Source organism: Panthera pardus, unplaced genomic scaffold (genome assembly GCF_024362965.1).
Source record: "Panthera pardus isolate Hobbes unplaced genomic scaffold, ASM2436296v1 HiC_scaffold_10, whole genome shotgun sequence".
NCBI classification, from domain to species: domain Eukaryota; kingdom Metazoa; phylum Chordata; class Mammalia; order Carnivora; family Felidae; genus Panthera; species Panthera pardus.
The window spans coordinates 94,653,738-94,679,536 of NW_026526655.1; the positions used below are offsets into that span (position 1 = coordinate 94,653,738).

General features: G+C 35.8%; 1 protein-coding gene across 5 annotated transcripts in view; it reads right to left on the bottom strand.

Moving 5' to 3' along the window:
* Positions 1-25,799, bottom strand: part of RAB3GAP1 (RAB3 GTPase activating protein catalytic subunit 1) — a 112,663-nt gene that overhangs the window by 76,651 nt on the left and 10,213 nt on the right. For 3 of the 5 annotated variants that reach the window (XM_019454592.2, XM_019454583.2, XM_019454600.2), the window contains 2 exons: positions 12,809-12,941; positions 8,808-8,886 (listed from right to left, as the gene is read on the bottom strand). In XM_019454592.2, coding sequence (XP_019310137.1) covers positions 8,808-8,886; positions 12,809-12,941 — 212 coding nt within the window. Of the gene's footprint in view, positions 1-8,807; positions 8,887-12,808; positions 12,942-20,656; positions 20,713-25,799 lie in introns of all 5 variants that reach the window. The other 2 variants (XM_019454617.2, XM_019454608.2) reach the window with 1 other exon arrangement.

Here is a 25,799-nt window from a genome sequence, read left to right on the forward strand (position 1 = left end):
AAAAATTCTAAACAAAATATTAGCAAATTGAGTCCAACAGTACATTAAAAAATCATTCACCACGATCAAGTGGGATTTCTTCCTGGGCTGCAAAGGTAGTTCGATATTCACAAATCAATCAACATGCTATACCACATTAATAAAAAAAAAGGATAAGAACCATAAATCCTCTCAACAGATGCAGAAAAAGCCATTTGTTAAAGTACAGCATTCATTCTTAATAAAAACCGTCAACAAAGTTAAGGATAAAGGGAACACACTTCAACATCATAAGGGCCATATACAAAAAACCCACAGCTAATATAATCCTCAGTGGGGAAAACTGGAGAATTTTTTCCTCTACGGTCAAGTACAAGACAGGGATGCCTATTCTCACCATTGTTAGTTAATAAATTACTGGAAGTCCTAGTCTCAACAGTCAGGTAACACAAAGAAATCAAAAGCATCCAAATTGGCAAGGAAGAAGTCAATCTTTCATTATTTGCAGGTGACATGATACTCTGTAGAAAACCCCAAAGACTCCCACCAAAAATTGCTAGAACTGATACACGAATTTAGTAAAGTTGCAGGATACAAAATCAACGTACAGAAATCTGTTGCATTTCTAAACACTAATAATGAAGCAGCAGTAAGAGACATCACAGAATTGATCCCATATACAACTGCACCAAAAACCGGAAGATACCTAGGAATAAACCTAACCAAAGAGGTAAAGATGTGTACTCTGAAAGCCATACAACACTTATGGAAGAAACTGAAAATGACACAAAGAAATGGTAAAACATTCCATGCTAATGGATTAGAAGAACAAATACTCTTGAAATGTCTTTGCTATCCAAAGCAATCTACACATTTAATGCAATCCCTACCAAAACACCAACATTTTTCACAGCACTAAAACAAACAATCCTAAAATTTGTCCAGAACCACAAAAGACCCTAAATGGCCAAAGCAATCTTGAGAAAGAAAAGCAAAGCTGGAAGCTTCACAATTCCAAACTTCAAGTTACATGACCAAGCTGTAGTGATCAAGACAGTATGGTACTGGCAAAAAAACAGATACATAGATCAAAGAATGGAATAGAAAATCCAGAAATGGATTTGGATTTCCCAAAACTATATGTCAACAAATCTTCGACAAAGCAGGAAAGAATATTCAGCGGAAAAAAGTCTCTTCAACAAACGGTGTTGGGAAAACTGGACAACAACATGCAAAAGAATGAAACTGGACCACTTACTTATACTATACCCAAAAATTATTCCAAAAGGGATGAAAGACCTAAATGTGAGATAGAAGAACATCAAAATCCTAGAGAACACAGGCAGCAACCTCTCTGACATCAGCCGTGGCAACTTTACTTAGATACGTCTCCTGAAGAAAGGGAAACAAAAGCAAAAATGAACTACTGGGACTTCATCAAGATAAAAGCTTCTTCATAGCAAAGGAAACAATCAACAAAACTAAAAGGCAACCTTTGAACTGGAAGAAGGTATTTGCCAATGACATACCCAATAAAGGGTTAGTATCCAAAATCTATAAAGAACTTATCAAACCCAACACCCAAAAAACAAATAACCCAGTGAATAAATGGGCAAAAGACATGAAAAGACACTTTTCCAAAGAGGACATCCAGATAGCTAACAGACATATGACAAAATGCTCAACATCACTCATCATCAGAGAAATACAAATCAAAACCACAATGAGATACCACCTCATACCTGTCAGAATGGCTAAAACGAACAACTCAGACAACAGAGGTTGGCAAGGATGCAGAGAAAGAGGAACCCCTTTGGCACTGCTGGTAGGAATGCAAACTGGTGCAGCCACTCTGGAGAACAGTATGGAGGCTCCTCAAAAAATAAAAAATAGAACTACCCTCTGACCCAGCAATTGTACTACCAGGTATTTATCCAAAGGATACAGGAGTGCTGATTCGAAGGGGTACATGCAGTCCAATGTTTACAGTAGCACCACTGACAATAGCCAAATTATGAAAGGAGCCCAAATGTCCATCAACTGATGAATGGATAAAGATGATGTGGTTATGTATGTATGTATGTACACATACATACACACATACACAATGGAATATTACTCGGTGGTCTAAAAGAATTAGGGGTGCCTGGATGGCTTATTCGGTTAATTGTACGACTTCAGCTCAGGTCATGATCTCACAGTGCATAGGTTCAAGCCCCACATCAGGCTATGTGCTGACAGCTCAGAGCCTGGAGCCTGCTTCAGATTTTATGTCTCCCTCTCGCTCTCTGACCCTCCCCCAGTCATGCTCTGTCTCCCTTCCCTCTCTCAAAAATGAATAAAAGTTAAAAAAAAATTTTTTTAAAGAATGAAATCTTACCATTTGCAACATGGATGGAACTAGAATGTATTGTGCTAAGCAAAGTAAGCCAGTCAGAGAAAGACAAACATCATGATTTCACTCATATGTGGAATTTAAGAAACAAAACATAAACATAGGGGAAGGGAAGCAAAAATACGATAAAAACAGAGAGAGACACAAACCATAAGAGACTCTTAAATACAGAGAACTGAAGGTTGCTGGTGGGGTGTTGGGTGGGGGGATGGGCTAAATGGGTGATGGACATTAAGGAGGGCACTTCCACATTAATGAGCACTGGGTGTTGGGATGTGCACTGGGTATTATATGTAAGTGATAAATCAGTAAATTCTATTCCTGAAATCATTATTATATGTTAACTAACTTGGATTTAAATAAAATTTTAAAAAAAGAAAGAAATGGGCAGAAGACATGAGTAGACAATTTGCCAAAGAAGACATACAGACGGCTAATAGACATGTGAAAATATTTTCAACATCACTCATATCAGGGAAATACTAATGAAAAATTACAATGAGGCATCACCTCACACATGTCTAAATGACTAAAATTAACAACAAAGAAAACAACAGATGTTGGTGAGGATGTGGAAAAAGGAGGACCTTCTCACACCGCTGGTGGGAATGTGAACTAGTACAGCCACTCTGAAAAACAATATGGCGGCTCCTCAAAAAGTTAAAAATAGAACCTACCCTACAATCCAGCAATTGAACTACCAGGTGTTTACCCAAAGGATACAAAAATACTGATTTGAAGAGACACATGCACCTCAATGTTTATAGCAGCATTATCAACAAGAGCTAAATTATGGAAAGAACCCAAATTTCCATCAACTAATGAATGGATAAAGAAGATGTGGGAGATATAGATATATATAGATACACACACACACACACACACACACACACACACACACGAATATTACTCAGCCATCATTAAGAATGAAATCTTACCACTTGCAAAGACTTGGATGGAGCTAGAGTGTATAATGCTAAGCGAAGTAAGTCAGGGAAAGACAAATACCATGTGATTTTACTCATATGTAGAATTTAAGAAACAAAACAGATGAACATAAGGGGAAAAAAAGAGGCAAACCATAAACTAGACTCTTAACCATAGATAACTGCTGGAGGGGAGGTGGGCTAGATGGATGATGGATATTAAGGAGAGCACCTGTGATGAGTACTGGATGTTGTATGTTACTGATTAATCATTAAATTCTACTCCTGAAACTACTGTTACAACATATGTTAATTAAATGGAATTTAAATAAAAACTTGGGGGAAAAAATCTAACAAAACATACAGGATCTATATGCTGAAAACAGTAAGACACCGATGAAAGAAATCAAAGAAGACCTAAATAACTGGAGAGACTATGTTCATCAAATGAAAGAGTCAGCATAGCAGAGATATCAGCTTTCCCTAAACTGTCTAAAGATTTAAGGCAATTACAATAAAAATTCCAGCAGAACTTTTTGTAGATATAGATAAACCAATTCTAAAACGTAAATGGAAAAGCAAAGGAGCTAGAAAAGCCAAAACAACTTTGCAAAGGAGGAATAAAGTTGTAAAGTCACACTAATTTCAAGACTTATAACAATAAAACTAGAGAAACCAAGAGCATCCAGACATATACCCACATAAATACGGCCAAATGGTATTTGACAAAGGTGCAAAAGTCAGTCAATAGAGAAAGGAAGCTCTTTTCAACAAATGATATTGGAACAAATGAACATTCATTTGCAAAAAAGGAACCCTGACCTAAACCTCATACCTTACACAAAAATTAACTTGAAATCGATAACAGATATACATACAAACTGTAAAAGTTTTAGAATAAAACACAGGATTAGCCACATGGTAAAGTTAACATCACTAGCGATTAAGTCATATTGATAACATGTCCTTCTGATACGATGTGATGAAAATGGCAATTCACCTCTGTGGTATTCTTTCCAAAATCCCACAACCCAAGTATAACCATAACAAAAAGAGACACACCCAAACTGAAGGACATTTAACAAAATACCTGACCCAAACTCCTTAAATCTGTAAAGAAGATAAAAATTAAGGAAATACAGATGTTTTCAAAGACCAGAGACTAAACAAACTACGGAGACATGATGACTAAATGCCTGGATCCTAAAACAACTTCAGTGGAAAAACTAGTTAAATAACAAGGGAGCAATGTTAGTTTCTCAGTTCTGACACACGTATCATGGTGATATAAGCTATTAACAGTAAGGGAAACTGGTTGAAGGTATAGCAGATCAGTCTGTACTATCTTTGCAACTTTCTGTAAATTGAAAAAAAATCAAAATTGTTTTGAAGTTTTGTTTTTGTTTTGTTTTTTAAGTAGCAGAAACCTCTGTACCCTGGGGCAAAGAGTTCTTAAACACAGCATGAAACATGACCCATAAAGTAAAATACTGATAAACTGATAGGACAATACATCTATTAGAATACATCTAAAATAAAAAATACTGACATTGAGTGTTGATGAAGATGTAGAGCAACTAAAACTCTCATACACTGCTGGTGGGAATGCAGAATTGTTCAGTCCCTCGGGAAATCAGTTTGGCCATTTCTGTTTTTCCTTTTTTTTAATTAAGTTTTTATTTTAATTATAGTATAGTTAACATACAATGTTATACTAGTTTCAAGTGTATAGTGATTCAACAATTCCATACGTCACCCAGTGCTCATCATGACAAAAGCACTCCTGAATTTCCATCACCTATTTCATCCATCCTCCCACCCACCTCTGGTAACCATTGGTTTGTTCTCTATAATCAAGCATCTGTTTTCGTTTTTTTTTCCCCTTTGCTCATTTGTTTTGTTTCTTAAATTCCATGAGTGAAATCATATGGTATTTGTCTTATTTCATTTAGCATTATATCCTCTCTCTCTCCATCTATGTTGTTGCAAATGGCAAGGTTTCATTCTTTTTTATGGTTGAATAATACCAGTGTCTGTGTGTGTGCACCACACACACCATATCTTCTTTATCTGTTCTTCTATCAATGGACACTTGGGCTGCTTTCATATCTTAGCTATTGTAAATAATGCCGTTATAAACATAAGGGTGCATGTATCCATCCCTTTGAATTAGTGTTTCTATTTTTAGGGGGTAAATACCCAATAGTGTGATTACTGGATTGTAGAGTAGTTCTATTTTTAACCTTTTGAGGAACCCCCTACTGTACTCCACAGTGGCTGAACCAGTTTACGTCCCCACCAAAAGTGCAAGAGGATTCCTTATTTCTCCATATCCTCACCAACACTTACTGTTTCTCGTGATTTTGACTTTAGACATTCGGACAGGCATGAGATGATATTCTCATTGTAGTTTTGATTTACATTTCCTTGATGATGAGTATCTTTTCATGTGTCTGTTGGTTACCTGGGTGTCTTTGGAGAAATGTCTGTTCATGTCTGCACATTTTTTAATTAGGATATTTATTTTTTGGGTGTTGAGTTGTACCAGCTTTTTATATATTTTTTATACTAATCTTTATCAAATATGTCATTTGCAAATATCATCTCCCATTCTGAGTGTTTCCTTTTAGTTTTGTTGGCTGTTTCCTTCACAGTGCAGAAGCTTTTTATTTTGATGCAGTCCCAATAGTATATTTTGGCCACTTCTTATAAAGTTAAAAATATGCACCTACCATATGACTAGCAATCTCACCCTAGGCATTTATCCCAGTGAACTAAAAATGTACTTTTATACAAAAATCTGTTCACAAATATTTATAACAGCTCTATTCATAAATGCCTAAACCTAGAGGTGCCTGGGTGGCTCAGTCAAACATCTGACTCTTGATTTCAGCTCAGGTCATGATCTCACAGTTCGTGAGATCGGGCCCCACACTGGGATCTGTGCTGACAGCAGGAAGCTTGCTTGGGATTCTCTCTCTCCCTCTCTCTCTGCCCCTCCCCTGCTCACAAACTCTTTTTCTCTCTCTCTCTCTCTCTCAAAAATAAACTTTAAAAATAATAAATATAAATGCCCAAACCTAAAAACAACCCTAATGTCATTCAAGGAGTGAATGAATAAACAAACCAGTATATATCCAGACAACAGAATACTGCTCAGCAATAAAAAGGAACAAACTATTGATACAGAATTACTTCAAAGGATCTCAAAAGCATTATGTTGAGTAAAAGAAACTAGTCTCAAATAGTTACTACATAATTCCATCTCTATGACATTCTTAAAAGGAAAAAACTATCAAAACTAAAAATATATCAGTGATTGCAGGAAATTATAATGGACAAGAAGAGCTTTTTGGGAAGTTACAGAACTGTTCTATATTCTGATTGTGGTGGTAGTTTTAAGAAACCTATACATAGGAACATGTGTGTGACTGGGTTGGGTAAGCATCTAACTTAGTTTGGGCTCAGGTCATGATCTCAAAGTTCATGAGATCAAGCCCCATGTCAGGCTCTGTGCTGACACTGCCCTGTCTCTCTGTCTCTCTGCCCCTTCCCTGCTTGTGCTGTCCCTATCTCTCTCAAAATAAATAAATACACATTTAAAACAAACAAAACCCTATACATATGTGTTGAAGTTCAATGAACTATTCATCAAAAAAAGGTTAATTTAACTATATACTAATTTTAACTAAAAATTTTTTAAAGTAAATGTAAAGGTTAAAAAAGCTAACAAGAGATTTTCATTAATATATAAAAAGAAATAGATCACTAACATGTACTGCATTAATACATAGAAAGGTTTCACTCACTCATTCAATAATTATTTTTAAACTAAAAAATATGTGTCAAACACAATTTTGGGAAATAAATATTAAACAGTTGATCAGAATGAATATATTTTGCCTATGGAATGGACATGAATTGGGGGGGACCAGTTGTCAAAGTGTATGGGTTATACACTGCTCCCTCAAAATACATGTCTATCTAGAAGCAAAAAAAAAAAGGTTGAACAGAGATTTTATAACAGCATTCAAATTTTGATAAACACATTATGTACCACTATCTTACTAAATCATCACAATTATTCTTAAAGGTACATATTATTTATTACTCTGTCTTTATGAACATAGAAACCAACTCAGAAAAATTGCCCAAAACTGAAAATAAGTACTTGAGCTAGAAATTCAACATAAGTATGTCTCATTCACTGTCTGCCCAAACAGTAGGTGTTCAATTAATGGTAAATGAGGTGAATGAGTGAGTACATGCAAAATCATGTTCTATGACACCATGCTGCCTTCCGGTCTTTTGCCATTTTAAATGTATATATTCACATTTTAAAAGATCCGAAGAGAATCTGGATTGATTACATTAAATGGCAATTTATTAAATTCCTCTTATACTTGTTTAAATTCAGTTTTTAAAAGTTCACACTAAAATGACAGGCATATTTATGAAACAATATACAGTTTATTTGCATTTGCAATTAGTTTTCTTTTTTTTTTAAGCAAGCTACATAGTCTACTTGCTATAGTAATCACACTGAAATGAAGAAAAAAAGAAGCAAAGAAATTATCATTTTCCCCTTTATTGAAATTCTTCAATAAAAAATCAAGAGACCAACTCATACCAACAGACAAACATAAAACCAGTATATAAATGTATTTTACCTAGGTGTCCTTTCTTGACCATACACTCATACTTGAGACATTTTGGTAGTGGTATGCTTCAATACCACCCCTACCAAAATGAGATAAAGACCTTTTAAGTGTGATGTACCTCTTACATTAATCCATCACATTTATAATTTAGATATGATGAGTTATGATGTTATCATGTAACTGAGATCAACATTTTATTTCAATTTAATTTCCAATAATACACATTAAGTTTTCTACAGTAAGTAAATGTTTCATGCTAGTCATCAGAATTATAGTTAGGCTCTACCCTAGATAATGAAACAAACTGCAGAAAAGAATAAACAGCAGGCCTGTGACTACTATCCTTAGAATGGCCTGCTTGCAAGGCTGACCTTTGGCAGGCACCTAGGAATTTGGATTTGGAGAAGGTTCTCAAAAAACTCTTCAATAAGAGTTACTGTGCTTAAACTACACAATGTGGTTTATGTTGAACACCAGCTTTTCTTCTGGGAATCTGAAATTTTGTTATGTACCGGTCAGAAGGTGCCAGCCCCCAAATACAAACCCTGAAAGCTGAGCCGCTAACAACCTTCATTGGTAGATGTTTCATATGTGTTGTTACAACTTATTGTTAAGGGAATTTAAGTATATCCTGAGTAACTCCATTAGGAAAGGATTCAAACACTTCCTCCAACTTTGCCTCGGGCACCTTTTCTCTAGATTGATATTGTTAGCATAATAAATCATAGTAAGTGTAACCTCGGGCTGAGTTCTATTCATCCTCCTGACAAATCACTGAACCTGGGGGAGGTCTTGGGGTCTCCCAACACACATACTAAAAGTTACCTGAGTAAAATGTATACTTACCATCTTACCAGGCAATGTGCTCTCGGAGGAAAGTCATTATTCATACACAACAAATCTTGCATAGACTGTGGAATAACATCTACAAAAACATTTCATAATGAAAAAATTAGTATGTTCATTCTAAGGCAAAATTTTGTAACATGATTTAAAAAAATCGTATTACATAACACGTCTTGCTAGTCCATATAGTTATGCAATTGCTTAAAGATTTATATCTAGGGCTATCTCTAAGATTTGGGGTGAAAAAGGTGTCCTTCTCATGGGGGCCTGGGTGGCTCAGTTGGTTAAGCATCCGACTTCAGCTCAGGTCATGATCTCATGGTTTATGAGTTTGAGCCCTGCATTGGATTCTGCTGATAGCTCAGAGCCTGGAGCCTGCTTTGGTTTCTGTGTCTCCCTCTCTCTCTCTCTGACCTTCCCTGACTCGCGCTCTGTTTTTCCTCTAAAAAATGAATAAACATTAAAAAAATAAAATAAAATATAATAAAGATGTCTCTCTCTCAATGTCTTTTATTTCTAAAAAGCCAGCTTCTAAGTATTGTTCCCATGTTTATAATATTTTCCTTTCTTCTATGTCATGACTCAAACAGTTCCTCAGCCTTACTAGAAAGCCATGTTTTATCTCTTCTTCTTGGTCTGCCCTTGTCTCTACTTTTCTTCAAAACTACTTACAGTCCTGTCACTTCCTTACCACCTCCTATGGCCAGCCTTTGCTGGCCTCTGGCCATCTTAAGTGTTCTTATAAAACCATTAACCAGGTTCCCACTTATAACCCATGTATCTTTAAGCACTTTTAATTTATAATAAGATACTGACGTATATCATCCTTATTTATTTATAAATGCATAATAAACTCAAAGCATAAAAAATATTTATAACATTTCCTTTGTTGTATAGTCATAATTCCTTAGCAAATTTATGTTTAATTACCTTTTAAAAAAGAGTATATAGGAGAACACTAATGACTTGATGCTTTAACTAAAGCCAACAAACAACTCCAACAAAATAAACTATCAGTGCTCAAATCTTCTGACCTCCGAAAATATAGTTTTAAATGTGTATCTCCAAATTAAATGAATTGATGGTTTACTTGTAACTTCTACCACTAGGTACAGCTTCAATCACAACCAAATTCAAACTGCATCATACATATATACATATGTACATATACATACATACAACAATAATGACTTAACTAAAATCCATTCATCTTCTCTCAGACCACAGTTCATCTCAGAAACACGGATTCTGAGGCTCCTGGGTATCTCAATCGGTTGAGAGTCTAACTCTTGATTTCGGCTCAGGTCATGATCTCATGGGTTGTGAGACCGAGTCCCATGTTGGGCTCTGCACTGACAGCATGGAGCCTACTTGAGATTTTCTCTCTCCCTTTCTCTCTACCCTTCCCCATCCCACACTCTCTCTGTCCCTCTCTCTCAAAACAAATAAACATTAAAAAAAAAAAACCAAAAAACACTGATTCTAAGCCTCCTTATTTTAACAGCTTCTTCTTGATGTTCCTCAAATTAATAGCACTTAAGATTTCTCTCCCTTTAACAGTTTGCTTCATTAATGAGCAAAATGTTGGAACTGGAACTTTCTGGGCTATTATCAGACTTCCCACCAGCTGCATATATTTCCCTCTTCCCCTTCCTCCTCAAGTACACTTATTCATATTCTGGTTTAATTATTTTACTGTATAAATTGTCTTAATTATGTGTATATATAGTCAGTGTGATCTGCCCTAGTTTACAAATCTGAATGCGGATGCTATCTACTTGTTTTGTTTCTAAGAATGCCAATAATAAAGGTAATATAATTTTATTCCTATACAAGAAAAGGCACAAATATTTCAGGCCTATACTTACAAATAATATCTGTATTGACCAGAAAAACTTTTTTTCTTAATTTATTTTTTTCAGTTGAAGTATAATTGACATATAACATTATCTTAGTTTCATGTGTATGACATAACAACTTGATAACTGTATACACTGCAAAACGATCAACATAAATCTAGTCAACATCTGTCACCAGTTAAAAAACATTTTCTTGTCATAGAATTTTTAAGATTTACTCTCTGAGTAACTTTCAAATATGCAATACAGTACTATTAACTATAGTTGCCATGCTATACATTAATTACATTCCTAGGACTTACTTATAACCACGAGTGTACCTTTTGACTCTCTTCATCCATGTTGCCCACCCCCCCCCCCCCCAACCTCCATCTCTGGGAACCACCAATCTGTTCCCTTTAACTATGAGGTTGGTGAGTTTTGTTTTTGTTCTTGTTTTTGTTTTTTAGATTCTACATATAAGAGAGAACATATAATAAATGTCTTTCTCTGTCTGACTTATTTCACTTAGCATGATGCCTTCAATTGCCCTGAAAAATTTAAACACACATTCTGTGTATTTATTTTTTGAGTGAGTTAAGAAGGGCATCTGACTGAAAGCTGCAAAATTAATACTGTTTTAACACCTTGCTCACTCACTATTATATACCACTCTATCTCAGGACAGAGATTTTGGATGATTTGACCTATGAACTATAAGCACCATTTACGGAGATTTGAGCAATGTGACCTATTACCAATCATAAGCACTAAGTTTACTGAGTACCTAGCATGGGTGAGGTCCTGATATGGTGCTCATATATACTATCTCATTAAACCTTCCCATTAATCTGCTGGGTGGTATTACTTTGCTTTTCAAGTGAGATAATTCAGACTTAGAAAGGTCAAGTAACTAGTAAGAAGAAAAGCCAGAATTTTAATCCACTTGATCTGACAAATTATGGGGTATATCCAAAACACTATCCTGACAAATGAGTAATTTTATTTTATTTTTTTAATATTTATTTATTTTTGAGAGAGACAGAGACAGAATGCGAGTGGGTTGGGGCAGACAGAGAGGGAGGCACAGAATCCAAAGCAGGCTCCAGGCTGCAAGCTGTAAGCACAGAGCCTGACATGGGGCTCGAACTCATGACCTGTGAGAACATGACCTGAGCCTAAGTCGGGCGCTCAACCGAGCCACCCAGGTGCCCCAGAGTAATTTTATTCTTAAATCCTTCAAATCCAGGTTTAATTCTCCATTACACCTTCTCTGATCTCTCTCAATTAGACCTGACCACATCTCCTCTAAACTTCAGCAGAAGTTTAAAGAACTTTATCTGTGCTCTGGGACTGAACTTACCACTTTCTACCTCCTACTGCTGTGACCTCATCTCCCCTATTGGAACATAAATTTCTTATAACTGTGGATTCAACTGAGCTTAGCAAAGTACCTAGAACATGTTAGGCACTCAATAAATATTTGCTTTGAAATGAATGATGCTATAAAAATTCCTCTAAAAAGATCATACTCTGAAAATAAAACAAAAAAGATCATACTCTGTTTCAGATGTGGTGAAACAACTCTGCATAGGTAAAACATCTCCAGAGATACTACTTTATATATATATATATTTAAGTTTATATATTTATCTTGAATGAGAGAGAGAGAAGGGGAGGGGCAGAGAGAGAGGGAGAGAGAATCACAAGCAGGCTCTGCACTGCCAGTGCAGAGCCCCACGCAGGGCTTGAACCCACGAACCGTGAGATCATAACCTGAGCTGAAATCCAGAGTCATATGCTTAACCAAATGAGCCACCCAGGCGCCCACAGAGGACAGTACTTAATGAAGAGAACTAAATTCATAATTCAAAATTATAATCACTCTTACAGTCATTAGTTTAAAATAACTAGTAACACAGGGCACCTGGGTGGCTCAGTTGGGTTAAATGCCTGACTCCTGATTTTGGGGCAGGTCATAATCTCATGGTTCATGGGATCGAGCACTATATTGGGCTCTGCAATGACAGCACAGAGCTTGCTTGGGATTCTCTCTCTCCCCCTCTCTCTGCCCCACCCCTACACGCTCACACTCTCTCTCTCTTAAACAAACATTAATAAAACTAAAATAAAATAAAATAAAGATAATTAGTAACAACTTACCTTCCAATACTTCATCCTTTCCTTCTTTGTCAGTGGAGTCTTGTACAAGATAATGATGAGTGACTGAGAACTTGAAATCAGCGAAGGAAATTTCATCTGATTTCTCTTCCCATGTGCCAGAAGTAAATACACCCTATATTTAACAATGGAAAAATACCCATTTTTAAAAAGAAAATTCCCTTAGAATATCAACTATCAAGTGACATGCAAAATTAAAATTTTGAAATAATTTTTGAGATAAATATATAAAATAATATACAGTAAATTCCATGCCTCTAACATACAAAAAAAAAATTCCTACCATTAGCAGAATCTGGTTACATTTAGCTAAAAATGATTAAATTTTATCAATTTTAAAATTTAGAAAAAATACAAGGCAATAAAATATACTTTTATTCTAAAAATCTCAAATCCAATAACATCACTATATAGTGCACCACATTATTAGACATCAGAAACAGCTTAATAAAAAAAGCAGTTTGTAGACTCAATTTAAGTGACATGACATTTGTAGCACTTACTTAACATGTTTTTGCAAGCATCTTTATCAAGCTTTGGTATTCAAATATTTTCATTTCAACTGCAACTCCTTGACTGGAAAACATTTTAATTAAAAGTCCCAAAGAGTCCCCTCACTTATGCAACATAATCATAAAAAAGAATTTTCCCCATGGGCCCTGAATCTCCCATAGTTATTCTTTCCACTGGAGAGGTATATAGTCATTACAACATAGCACCACTATGAGGCAGAAAATACCAACCCAGCAATTTGCCAACCACAGACAGTCCCAAATTAGATATAAAATATGTAAGGAATGATTTTGTTCATTACTGAGTTTTTATAAAAAGTGTTTTACAACCATACCTTATGTATAATACTCAAGTGTTTTATATTTGTTGCTGGCAAAGTATTCATAATTCTGAATTGAGTTAAATCGTATTTTAAATGTCTCAAAGGTATCTTATTATGTAAATATATTAAATAGCAATCTTTTTATATTAAGAGAAAAATCACTTGTATGGTACATATCAGAAACTATACTTTTTATATGTTAAGTTTCTCTAAAGTGTGGTTAACCTGTATTAAATTAAAACATCTATGGCTGATACCAAAATTCTCAAACTGTAATAAGCATTATAATGATATACGTAAGAATATGGTGTACTATGAGGAACGCCCACTATAACGCAGTTAAGTCTAAACGTACAGACAAGGAAGAAGCCCAGGAAACGAGAGGTAAGCCTATTTGTTAAGCTTGCAAAAAAGGTGAAACATTCTTTTTAAATGATATAAAGAAACATTATCTGACCCTACTCTGGATTCTGGGTACCACTGGAAACCTTATGAATAGCCAGTTCAAGAAGGATTTGTTTGTATTCATTAAAGAGGAGGTATCTAGGTTCTGTCTCCCAAATAAACTTTTTAAGATAATTAGTTCAATTGAAAAACAACATTGTAACCTGCCTCCTTCATTTCCATTATGATACAGTCCTTTAATAACAAATTTAAGTATGGTGTATATTTATGATTACACTCAGAAATGACAACTTTAGTCCAATATTAATCTAGTGATTCATCAAAAACAACCTCTGAGGGCCCCAATCAGACAATAAAAATAAATAAGCATGTAGACTAGAAGGAAATAAAACTGTCTGCATTCACAATGATCTGACATGTACCTAGAATAGTCAAAGCAACCTACAAACTACTAAAACTAACTGGTGAGTTTATAATGTTGTGGAATTCAAAATCAATATACAAAAACCATCTGTATTTTTTTAGGTAGGCTCCACGCTGGGCATGGAGCCCAACACAGAGCCTGAACTCATGACCCTGAGATCAAGACTTGAGCTGACATCAAGAGTTGGACACTTAACCAACTGAGCCACCCACGCACCCCAAAAACCATCTGTATTTTTTTGAAGTATATTTATTTATTTTGAGAGAGAGCAGGGAAGAGGCAGAGAAGAGGTGGGGAAGAGAATCCCAAGCAGGCTCTGTGCTGTCAGTGCAGATCCTAACATGGGGCTTGATCCCACGAACCATGAGATCCACAACCTGAGCCCAAATCAAAAGTCAGACACTTAACAGACTGCATCTGTATTTTTATATACATGCAGTAAACACCTGGGGGATGAATTTTTTTTAAATACCACTCTTACAACATCAAAAACAAATCAATTCTCTAGGAATACACTTAATGAAAAATAGCAAGAACTCTACCTAAGAACGCTTCAAAACATTGATAAGAGGGATTAAAGACCTAAATAGAGCTAAATGTACATGGATTGGAAGACGCAACAGCAGTAAGATGTCATTCTCCTCAAATCTATATATTCAATATAATCCTAATTAAAATCCCAGCAGGTATTTTGTAGAAATTGACAAGCTGATTCTAAAAGTAATATGAAATCCAAAGGACCTAAAATACCTAAAATAATTTTGATGGAAAATATACCAGCTGATTTTAAGATTTACTTTGCTATAGTAATTAAGATGGTATAGTACTACCATAAAGACAAATAGTTCAATAAAACTTAAGAGTCCAAAAATAGATTCCCATTTATACTTCATTTTACAACAGAGGAGCTACTGCAATTTAGTAGGGAAAGAATGATCTTTTCAACAAATGGCCCTGGAATAAAAAGATATTCTCATGGAGAAAAGCAGAGCTGTCTTTACAACATTGAGATAGGCAAAGATTCCTTTGACAGTACAATACACAAAAGGCATTTAACAATAAAATTAAAAATTAAGAAAATGAGGAGCACCCAAATATATAAAATAGTTAATAACAAACATAAAGGAACTAATCAATAATAATATAGTAGTAGTAGGGGACTTTAACACCCCAGTGACATTAATGGAAATATCATCTAAACATAAAATCAACAAGAAAACAAGAGCATTGAATGACAATGGACCAGATGGATTTAACAGATATATTCAGGACATTCCATCCTAAAACAACAGAATACACCTTCTTTTTAAATGCACATGGAACATTCTCCAGAACGGATCACATATTAGGCCACAAAACAAGCCTCAACAAATTCAAAAAGACTGAAGTCATACCATGCATCTTTTCTAACAACACTATGAAACTAGGAGTCAACCACAAGAAAAAAAACTAGAAAGAGCACAAATACATGGAGGATAAATACATGCTACTAAACAATGAATGAGTCAACTAGGAAATGAAAGAAGAAATAAAAAACTACAAGGAAAAAGGAAAACACAATGTTCAAAACCTTTGGGACATACCAAAAGCTGTTCTAAGAGGGAAATTTAATCTAACAGGCTTACCTCAAGAAGAAAAATCTCAAATAAATAACATGACTTTACACAAAAAGGAGCTTTTATAAAAAGAATAAACAAAACCTAAAACCAGTAGAGGGAAGGAAATAATAAAGATTAGAGCAGAAATAAATGATATAGAAACCTAAACACACACACACACACACACACACACACACACACACACACACACTGGAACAGATCAGTGAAACCAGGAGCTCATTCTGTGAAACCAATCATTAAAAAAGAGAAAGGATTCAAATAAATAAAGTCACAAATGAGAGAGGGGAAATAAAAAAAAAATCACAGAAATACAAACAATTGTAAGTGAATATTTTGAAAAGCTATATGCCAACAAACTGGACAATCCAGAGGAAATGGGTAAATTCCTAGAAACATATAAACTACCAAAACTGAAAAATTTGCACAGACAGAAAACCAGCAAAGAACCTGAATCAGTAATCAAAAAACTCCCAACAAACACAAGTCCAGGACCAGATAGCTTCATAGACAAATTCTACCAAACATTTAATGAAGAGTTAATGCCTATTCTTCTCAAACTACTTCAAAACATAGCAAAGGAAGGGTGCCTGGGTGGCTCAGTTGGTTAAGTGTCCAACTTCAGCTCAGGTCATGACTTCACTGTTTGTGGGTTCAAGCCCTGCATGGGGCTCTGTGCTGACAGCTCAGAGCCTGGAGCCTGCTTCAGATTCTGTGTCTCCCTCTCTTTCTGCCCCTCCCCCCGCTCACCCTCTGTCTCTCTCTCAAAAAATAAACGTTAAAAACGTTCTATATTTTTAAATATAGAAAAGAAAGGAAAATTTCATTCTATCAGGCCAGCATTATCCTGATACCAAACCCAGATAAAGACACCACAAAAGAAGAGGACTACATGGCAATATCCCTGAAGAACACAGATGCAAAATCCTCAATAAAAAAATACTACTGGGGCGCCTGGGTGGCGCAGTCGGTTAAGCGTCCGACTTCAGCCAGGTCACGATATCGCGGTCCGGTCCGTGAGTTCGAGCCCCGCGTCAGGCTCTGGGCTGATGGCTCGGAGCCTGGAGCCTGTTTCCGATTCTGTGTCTCCCTCTCTCTCTGCCCCTCCCCCGTTCATGCTCTGTCTCTCTCTGTCCCAAAAATAAATAAAAAACGTTGAAAAAAAAATTAAAAAAAAAAAAAATACTACTAAACTGAATCCAACAATACATTAAAAAAAAATCATTCAACACAACCCAGTAGGATTTATTCCCAGAACGCCAAGGTGGTTCAATATTAGCAAATCAATCAATATGACACATCATATCAATAAGAGAAAGGGTAAGTAACCAGGGGCCCCTGCCTGGATGGCTCAATGGGTTAAGCATGTGACTTTGGCTCAGGTCAGTATGTCACAGTCTGTGGAGTTTGAGCCCCACATCCGGCACTGTACTGACAGCTCAGAGCCTGGAGCCTGCTTTGGATTCTGTGTCTCCCTCTCTTTCTGCCCCTCCCCTACTTGTGCTCTGTCTCTCTCAAAAATAAATAAACATCCTAAAATAAATTTTTTTTATTTAACAAACTAAAAACTGTTTCTTCTACTGCCAAATGCAACACATTATTGAAAAGGACAAAAATACAGTGAAGCATTAAAAAACAGTGAATTTTTTTCCATTTCTTTTTTTGAGGAGGATAAAGCAATGGTTCTCAAGCTAATTACATTTTATAACCACTGACGAGGCTTAAAAAATATACTAATAACTAGGTTCCACAATAGACCAATTAAATTGGAATCTCTGAGGTTGTAGCCTAGACACTAGAATTTTTCAAATGTTCCAATATGTAGTCAACATAGGAAAACACTTGATATAGAGCTAGAAATTAAAGCTTTCACCCACTGGTATAAGAAATCCTTTTGACGATACACAATATTAAAATACAAGCATTAAAAAATCATCTGTGCTGGCACAACTGGATATCTACATGCAAAAACAAAAAAAAAAAATGAAATTGGATCCTTTCCTTAGACTAGACATGAACAGTCAAAATGGACTGCATATCTAAATATAAGAGCAAAAACTAAAGACACCATCAAGAAAGTGAAAAGAAAGCCCACAACAATACAGTAGAACAGGAGAAAATACTGGCAAATTATGTATCTCATAAGGGATTTGTAGCCAAAATGTATAAGCAACATTTACACTAAATAATAAAAAGACAAATAATCCAATTTAAAAATGGGCAAAGGATCTGAATAGACATTTCCCCGAAGAAGATATACAAATAGCCAATAAGAACATGAGAAGATGTTTAATATCAACAGCCATTAGGCAAATGCAAATCAAAATAACAATGAGATATAATTTCACATACACTAGGATGTCTATAATCAAAAAGATAACAAGTGTTGGTGAGGATGTAGAGAGATCAGGACAAATACAAATGTAAAATGATGCAGCACAATCAGGCAGTTCCTCAAAAGATTAAAAATGAAGTTACTATATGAACCAACAATTATATTCCTAGATATATACCCAGAAGAAATGATAACACACATCCACACAAAAACTTATACATGAAGGTTCATAGAAGCATTACTCATAATAGCCAAGAAGTAGAAATAATGCAAATGTCAACTGATAAATGGATAAATAAAATGTGATGAATCCTGACAACAAAATAGTATATAGCAATAAAAAGAAAAGAACTAATAAATGCTACAATATGGACCAAACTTGAAAGCTTTATGCTAAGTGAAAAAAATCCAACATGCCAAAGCCTACATATTGCATGATTCCATTTATACAAAATGTTCAGAACAGGCAAATCTAAAGAGATAGAAAGTTATTGCCTAAGGATAGGAAAAAACAATAAGTGACTGCTAAATGGTACAGGGTTTCTTTTGGGAGTGATGAAACTGTTCTTGAATTGATTGTGGTAGGGTGCCTGCGTGGCTTAGTCAGTTAAACATCTAACTTTAGCTCAGGTCATGATCTTGTGGTCCATGAGTTCAAGACCCACGTCGGGCTCTGTGCTAACAGCTCAGAGCGAGGAGCCTGCTTCGGATTCTGTGTCTCCCTCTCTCCCTGCCCTTCCCCCGCTCATGCTATCTCTCTCTCAAAAATAAACATCAAAAAAAATTTTTTTAATTGGTTGTAGTTAACGGTTGTACAGCTCAGTCAACATACTAAAAACCACTGAATTATATATCTTAAATTGGTGAACTATACAGTATAGAAATTGCAACTCAATAAAAAATTTAGACTGAGAAGACTGTTTTTGAGTCACAATATTTTACAACTATCTACTCTGTCTAAAAAACATTCCAGGCAGTTTCAAATGTGAATTCACAACAATCTTCTTTAAAAGATAAAGAAGATTATATGCCCCTCCTTTGCTCTTGCTCTCTCAAAAATGAATAAACGTTAAAAAATTTTTTTTAAGTAAAGAAGATTGGGGCACCTGGATGTCTCAAGTTGGTTAAGTATCTGACTTTGGCTCAGGTCATGATCTTGTGGTTCGTAAATTCAAGCCCTGCTTCAGGCTCTGTGCTGACAGCTCAGAGCCTGGAGCCTGCTTTGGATTCTGTGTCTCCCTCTCTCTCTGCCCCTCGCCTGCTGTCTCTTTCTCTCTATCAAAAATAAATAAACATTAAAATACACACATACATAAAAAGAAGTTTAAAAAAGACTCAATGAACATTTCATCCATTTCTGGAATAAGACAAACCAAATATTTCTCTAGCCACAAGCAACTCTAAAACCACATGCTTTTCAAGAAGTTTTCCTAAAACAAAACAAATATGCTAGTATGCTGGCAAAGTAGCACACAAATAAACACCTACTACAGCAGTTGCCCCTCACCACGGTTTCACTTCGAACAGTTTCAGATAACCACAGTCAACTTCGGTCCAGAAGCAGATGATCCTCTTTCTGACATATCATCAGAAAATCAATAGTAGACTAACACTACATCACAACGCCTATCATTCACCTCACTTCATATCATGTATGCATTTTATCATCTTACATCATCACAAGAAGAAAAAGGGTAAGCACAGTACAAAAAGATATTTTGAGAGAGATATTTACATAACTTTTATTACAGTATATTGTTTTAATTATTATTTTATTATCAGTTGTTGTTAATCTCCTACTGTGCCTAATTCATTAATTGAACTATCACATGTATATACATGCAGGAAAAAAATATATAGGGTTCAGTACTATCCATGATGTCAGGCATCCATAGGGGTTTTTGGAACATATCCCCTACAGATAAGGGGTAACTACTGTACAACTCAATTCCAACAGATACCTGATGATTCCAAACAAAACCTCTAAAAGATAGCAAAAATGTAAAAGAACATATTTAATCTAGAAAGCTGACACTGCACTTTCCACGTATTTTGTATGTGATATGGTTTGTAATAGTAATGAACGTTTCATGGCAAAGTTTCCAGTGTATTTATTATACGTTCATGGATACTGGCCATGACAACACGAGATTAATAAAAAACTACATCTAATCACACACAAACACAGAAACCCAAAAAACAGTCATCTATATACCTTCCACTCTTCACAGGTAGCCTGGGTGGCCCTCAGACTGGATCAGGATCATCCCACTAAAAGCACAGAAGGAGAGGGGAATGATATTAAGGCTCAGTCCAGAAGCTCTTCTCCATGGAACTTTGACTTTAGTTCCAGAGGGTTATTAAAAACCCTAATAAAGGAAATTCGGAAACAAAGGGGAACTTGAGACCAGTCCCTCTTAAATCAATAAAGAGCCACAATTCATCCAGAGAACATTCAACTAGCTAAAAACTCCAACAGTAAGAGATCCTAGGGAAAGGGGATACAGTCAACTACAAGTTAATCATAACAAATACTCATCCTCAAGGTAAAAAACCAGTAGGTTTAAGTAGACATAAGATACACTGGTGGACACAAATGAGTCTCCATTAGAGGCAATAAGTACTCTTGAGGGCCACCTCAGGCATTCAGCTGTAACAGGAGTTTGGGCCTACCTCCACAGCCCAAGCATTTTATCTCTTGATCTGACTTCATCTGTAGAGATAACCTTCTCATTTGTTCACACAGTATTTGTTTAAATAGTGGCATAGGTCCTATACCAAATTAAAGTTCAAAATGAAATTCATGATGTACACTGAAAATTTTACTTAACGCACTGAAAGAACTATGTGCTATAACTCAATGGCAAGCAAAAAATCTTTTTAAAATATATAAAAGAAAAGACGATCTAGGAAATAATAGAACTGAAAATGTCTGAAGACACCTCTAATCTATCTCAGATTAAAGCTGAGCTTTTTCAGCCAGGTTTTATACTTTATTTCTCCCCAGCTGGATGCTAAATTTTTAACTTCTAGGAGTTCTAAGGAAACAATGAATTAATTTTATAGCAAAAAATGTTAAGTAATTCCATGTGTTCATATTCTATTCTGCTTAAGCAAATAGCATTTTAAAGCCTCTGGTGCAGCAGTAGACTGAGATAGCACAATGCCACAAAAGGTTATGGTAAGCAACAGAACTAGATTTCCAGAGGTGCCTGAGGGGCTCAGTCGGTTAAGCACCGACTCTTGGTTTTAGAGTCTGTTCAGGTCATGATCTCAGTGCATGATTTCATGCACTCTATCCTGTGCACAACTCACGGTTGCAGAATGATGGAGCTTTACTGGATTTAGGCAACAGAGGACAAACTTCAAAGAAGACAGAGAAGTTCTAAAGTTAAGACATAAAGCCTGGAAGGGAAGAAGCCAAAAGGATTGGTAAGCACTGAAATTTGTATATAAACTCTACCCCAAATTTTGGCTATCTGCTAAACCAGATATGAAGAGTGGAGACTCCACAGTAGAGTGACAAAGAAGAAAACTAAAAGAAAAGATTTCAGCTGCTGTTACCACTGAGAAGACAGTGGAATTTTAGTGTTGTCAAATGAATTGCTTGCTGAAACAAACAAAATACTCTTTAGAGGAATACAACAAAATCTAGTCTCTACATTTCATTCAAAATAATAAGCATAAAATTAAGAAATTGCTGGATATGTACACACACAAGACAAATTAAAAAAAAAATGTGACCTATATTCAAGAGAATAAAGTCAACAGAAACCAACCCCAAGAAGGCCTAGATGTTGCAATTGGCTTTATACTACCTATAATAAATATGCTCCAGGACTAAAGGAAAATATTTTCAAAACAAATTTAGAGGTAAGGAACCCCAAAGAATTGAAAATTATGAAAAAAAACAAACAGAAACTCTAGACCTAAAAAGTACAATAAAGTGAAAAATACATCAAATAGGCTTAACAACAGAGACAGCAGAAGAAAGAGTAAATGAACTGAAAGATAAACCAAGAGAAATTATCTAGGAGAGAGAGGAAACAAAAAAAATGAGAACAGCAGAACCCCAGAGACCTGTGGAACAATATTAAGAGTTCAAATATAAGCATAACTTAAGTCACTGAAAAAGAGTAGAGAATGCGGCAGAAAAGTATTTGAAGAAATAATGGCTAAAACTTCCCTAGTTTGGTGAAAAAAAAAGTTACATATCCAATATTAACAAACCTAAGCAAGAAAAATGCAAAGAAAATACACCTAAGCACATAATAATTAAATGGCCTAAACTGGAAAACTAAAGAAAAAAGCTTGAAACCAGTCAGTGAGAAAAATGCCAAAATATAATAAATATGAATGACACCGAACTTCTAACCAGAACTATTGAGACAAGAAAATAGAACTACATCTTCTAAAAAAATTTTTTTTAATCTTTTATTTCTTTTTAAGGGAGAGATAGATAGAGCACAAACAGGAGAGGGGCAGAGCGAGAGGGAGACAGAATCTGAAGAAGGCTCCAGACTCTTGAGCTGTCAGCACAGAGTCCAACACAGGGCTTGAACTCGTGAAATCAGGAGATCATGACCTGAGCCGAAGTCAGGTGCTCAACCAATTGAGCCACCCAGGCACCCCAGAACTACATGTTTAAAGAACTGAAATGAATGAATGAATGAATGAATGAAAAATAAATAAATAAATAAATGACAAACCAGAATTCTTCAGCAAAACTATCCTTCAGAAACAATGTAAAATAAAAATATCTTCAAATAAAACAGAATTTGTAGAACCAAGAGTATGGCAATTCTTCAAAGAATTTCAAAAAGAATTATCATATGATCATTCAATTCCACCTCTGGGTACCTACCCAAAAGAACTGAAAGCAGAGACTTGAAAAGATATTTGTACAGCCACATTCACAGCAGTATTATTATTTAATTCATAATACCCAACACATGGATACATTATTCATAACAGTATTCATAATAACCAAAAAGTAGAAACAACCCAGTGTCCATCAACAGATGAATGAGTAGATTAACAAAATGTGGTATATACATACGATGGAATATGATTCAGTCTTAAAAACTGTGACACATTATACAACATGGATAAACCTTGAAGACATTATACTAAGTGAAACAAGCCAGACAGAAAAGGACAAATACTGTATGATCCTGCTTATATGCAATACCTACAGTACTCAATTCATAGAAACAGAAACAGATGGGGCGCCTGGGTGGCGCAGTCGGTTAAGCGTCCGACTTCAGCCAGGTCACGATCTCGCGGTCCGTGAGTTCGAGCCCCGCGTCAGGCTCTGGGCTGATGGCTCGGAGCCTGGAGCCTGTTTCCGATTCTCTGCCCCTCCCCCGTTCATGCTCTGTCTCTCTCTGTCCCAAAAATAAATAAAAAACGTTGAAAAAAAAATTTTTAAAAAAATAAAAAAATAAAAAAAAAAAGACTTTAAAAAAAAGAAACAGAAACAGAATAGTGATTATCAGGGGCTTAGAGGCGAGAGGAAGTTACTGTTTAAGGAGAATGAAGTTCACAGATTGTTGGTGATGAAAACTTCAACAATGTCAAAGTACTTAATGCCACTGAGTTTTACACCTAATGATAAATCCTATATATATTTTACCATAATAAAAAAAAATTAACACAATTTACCACATTCAGAAAACAAAAAGGAAAAACCACATGATTATTTCAATAGATACAAAATAAGATTTCAATATATTAAACACTCATTCGTGATTTAAAAAAAAACCTTTCAGCAAACTAAGAATTTCCTCAAACTTATAAAGGACGCCTATGGAGAACCTATGATGTTCTTAATGCTGAAGCACTGAACACTTCCCCTCTACAATGGGAAGAAGGCAAGAATGTCCACTCTCAACAGCTCTATTCAACATGTTACTAAATTCCTCATTAGGGGCACCTGGCTGGCTCAGTCAATAGAAACATGTGACTCTTGATCTCGGGGTCATGAATTCAAGGCCCAAACTGGGCACAGAGTTTACTTAAAAAAACAAATAAAAAAGATTGCCCTAATGATACTGTGCATAACTGCATAACTGACAGAGATTACTGGCTATTTTAGTAAATAAATTAAAAAAAAAAAAAGAAAGACCTGGCTCGTGCAATAACAATAAAAACTAAAAGGTACATAGCACAAAAACAGACACTCAGATCAATGGAACAGAACAGAGAACCCAGAAATGGACCCACAAACATATGGCTAACTAATCTTTGACAAAGCAGGAAAGAATATCTAATGGAATAAAGAGTCTCTTAAGCAAGTGGTGCTGGGAAAACTGGACAGCGACATGCATAAAATGAAACCTGACTACTGAAAAATGAACCTGGACTACTTTCTTACACCATACACAAAAATAAACTCAAATAGATAAAAGACCTAAATGTAAGACAGGAAGCCATCAAAATCCTCGAGGAGAAAGCAAGCAAAAACCTCTTTGATCTTGGCCGCAGCAACTTCTTACTCAGCACATCTCCGGAGGCAAGGGAAACAAAAGCAAAACTGAACTACTGGGACCTCATCAAAATAAAAAGCTTCTGCACAGCAAAGGAAACAATCAGCAAAACTAAAAGGCAACTGACGGAATGGGAGAAGATATTTGCAAATGACATATCAGATAAAGGGTCAGAATCCAAAATCTATAAAGAGGTTATCAAACTCAACACCCAAAAAACAAATAATGGGCAAAAGACATGAATAGACACTTCTCCAAAGAAGATATCCAGATGGCCAACCGACACACGAAAAAAATGTTCAACATCACTCATCATCAGGGAAATACAAATCAAAACCATAATGAGATACCACCTCACACCTGTCAGAATGGCTTACATTAACAACTCAGGCAACAACAGATGTTGGCGAGGATGCGGAGAAAGAGGATCTCTTTCGCACTGCTGGTGGGAATGCAAACTGGTGCAGCCACTCTGGAAAACAGTATGGAGGTTCCTCAAAAAATTAAAAATAGAACTACCCTATGAGGGGCGCCTGGGTGGCGCAGTCGGTTAAGCGTCCGACTTCAGCCAGGTCACGATCTCGCGGCCCGTGAGTTCGAGCCCCGCGTCAGGCTCTGGGCTGATGGCTCGGAGCCTGGAGCCTGTTTCCGATTCTGTGTCTCCCTCTCTCTCTGCCCCTCCCCCGTTCATGCTCTGTCTCTCTCTGTCCCAAAAATAAATAAAAAACGTTGAAAAAAAAAATTTAAAAAAAAAAAAAAAAAAAAAGAACTACCCTATGACCCAGCAATTGCACTACTAGGTATTTATCCAAGGGATACAGGTATGCTGTTTCCAAGGGGCACATGCACCCCAATGTTTATAGCAGCATT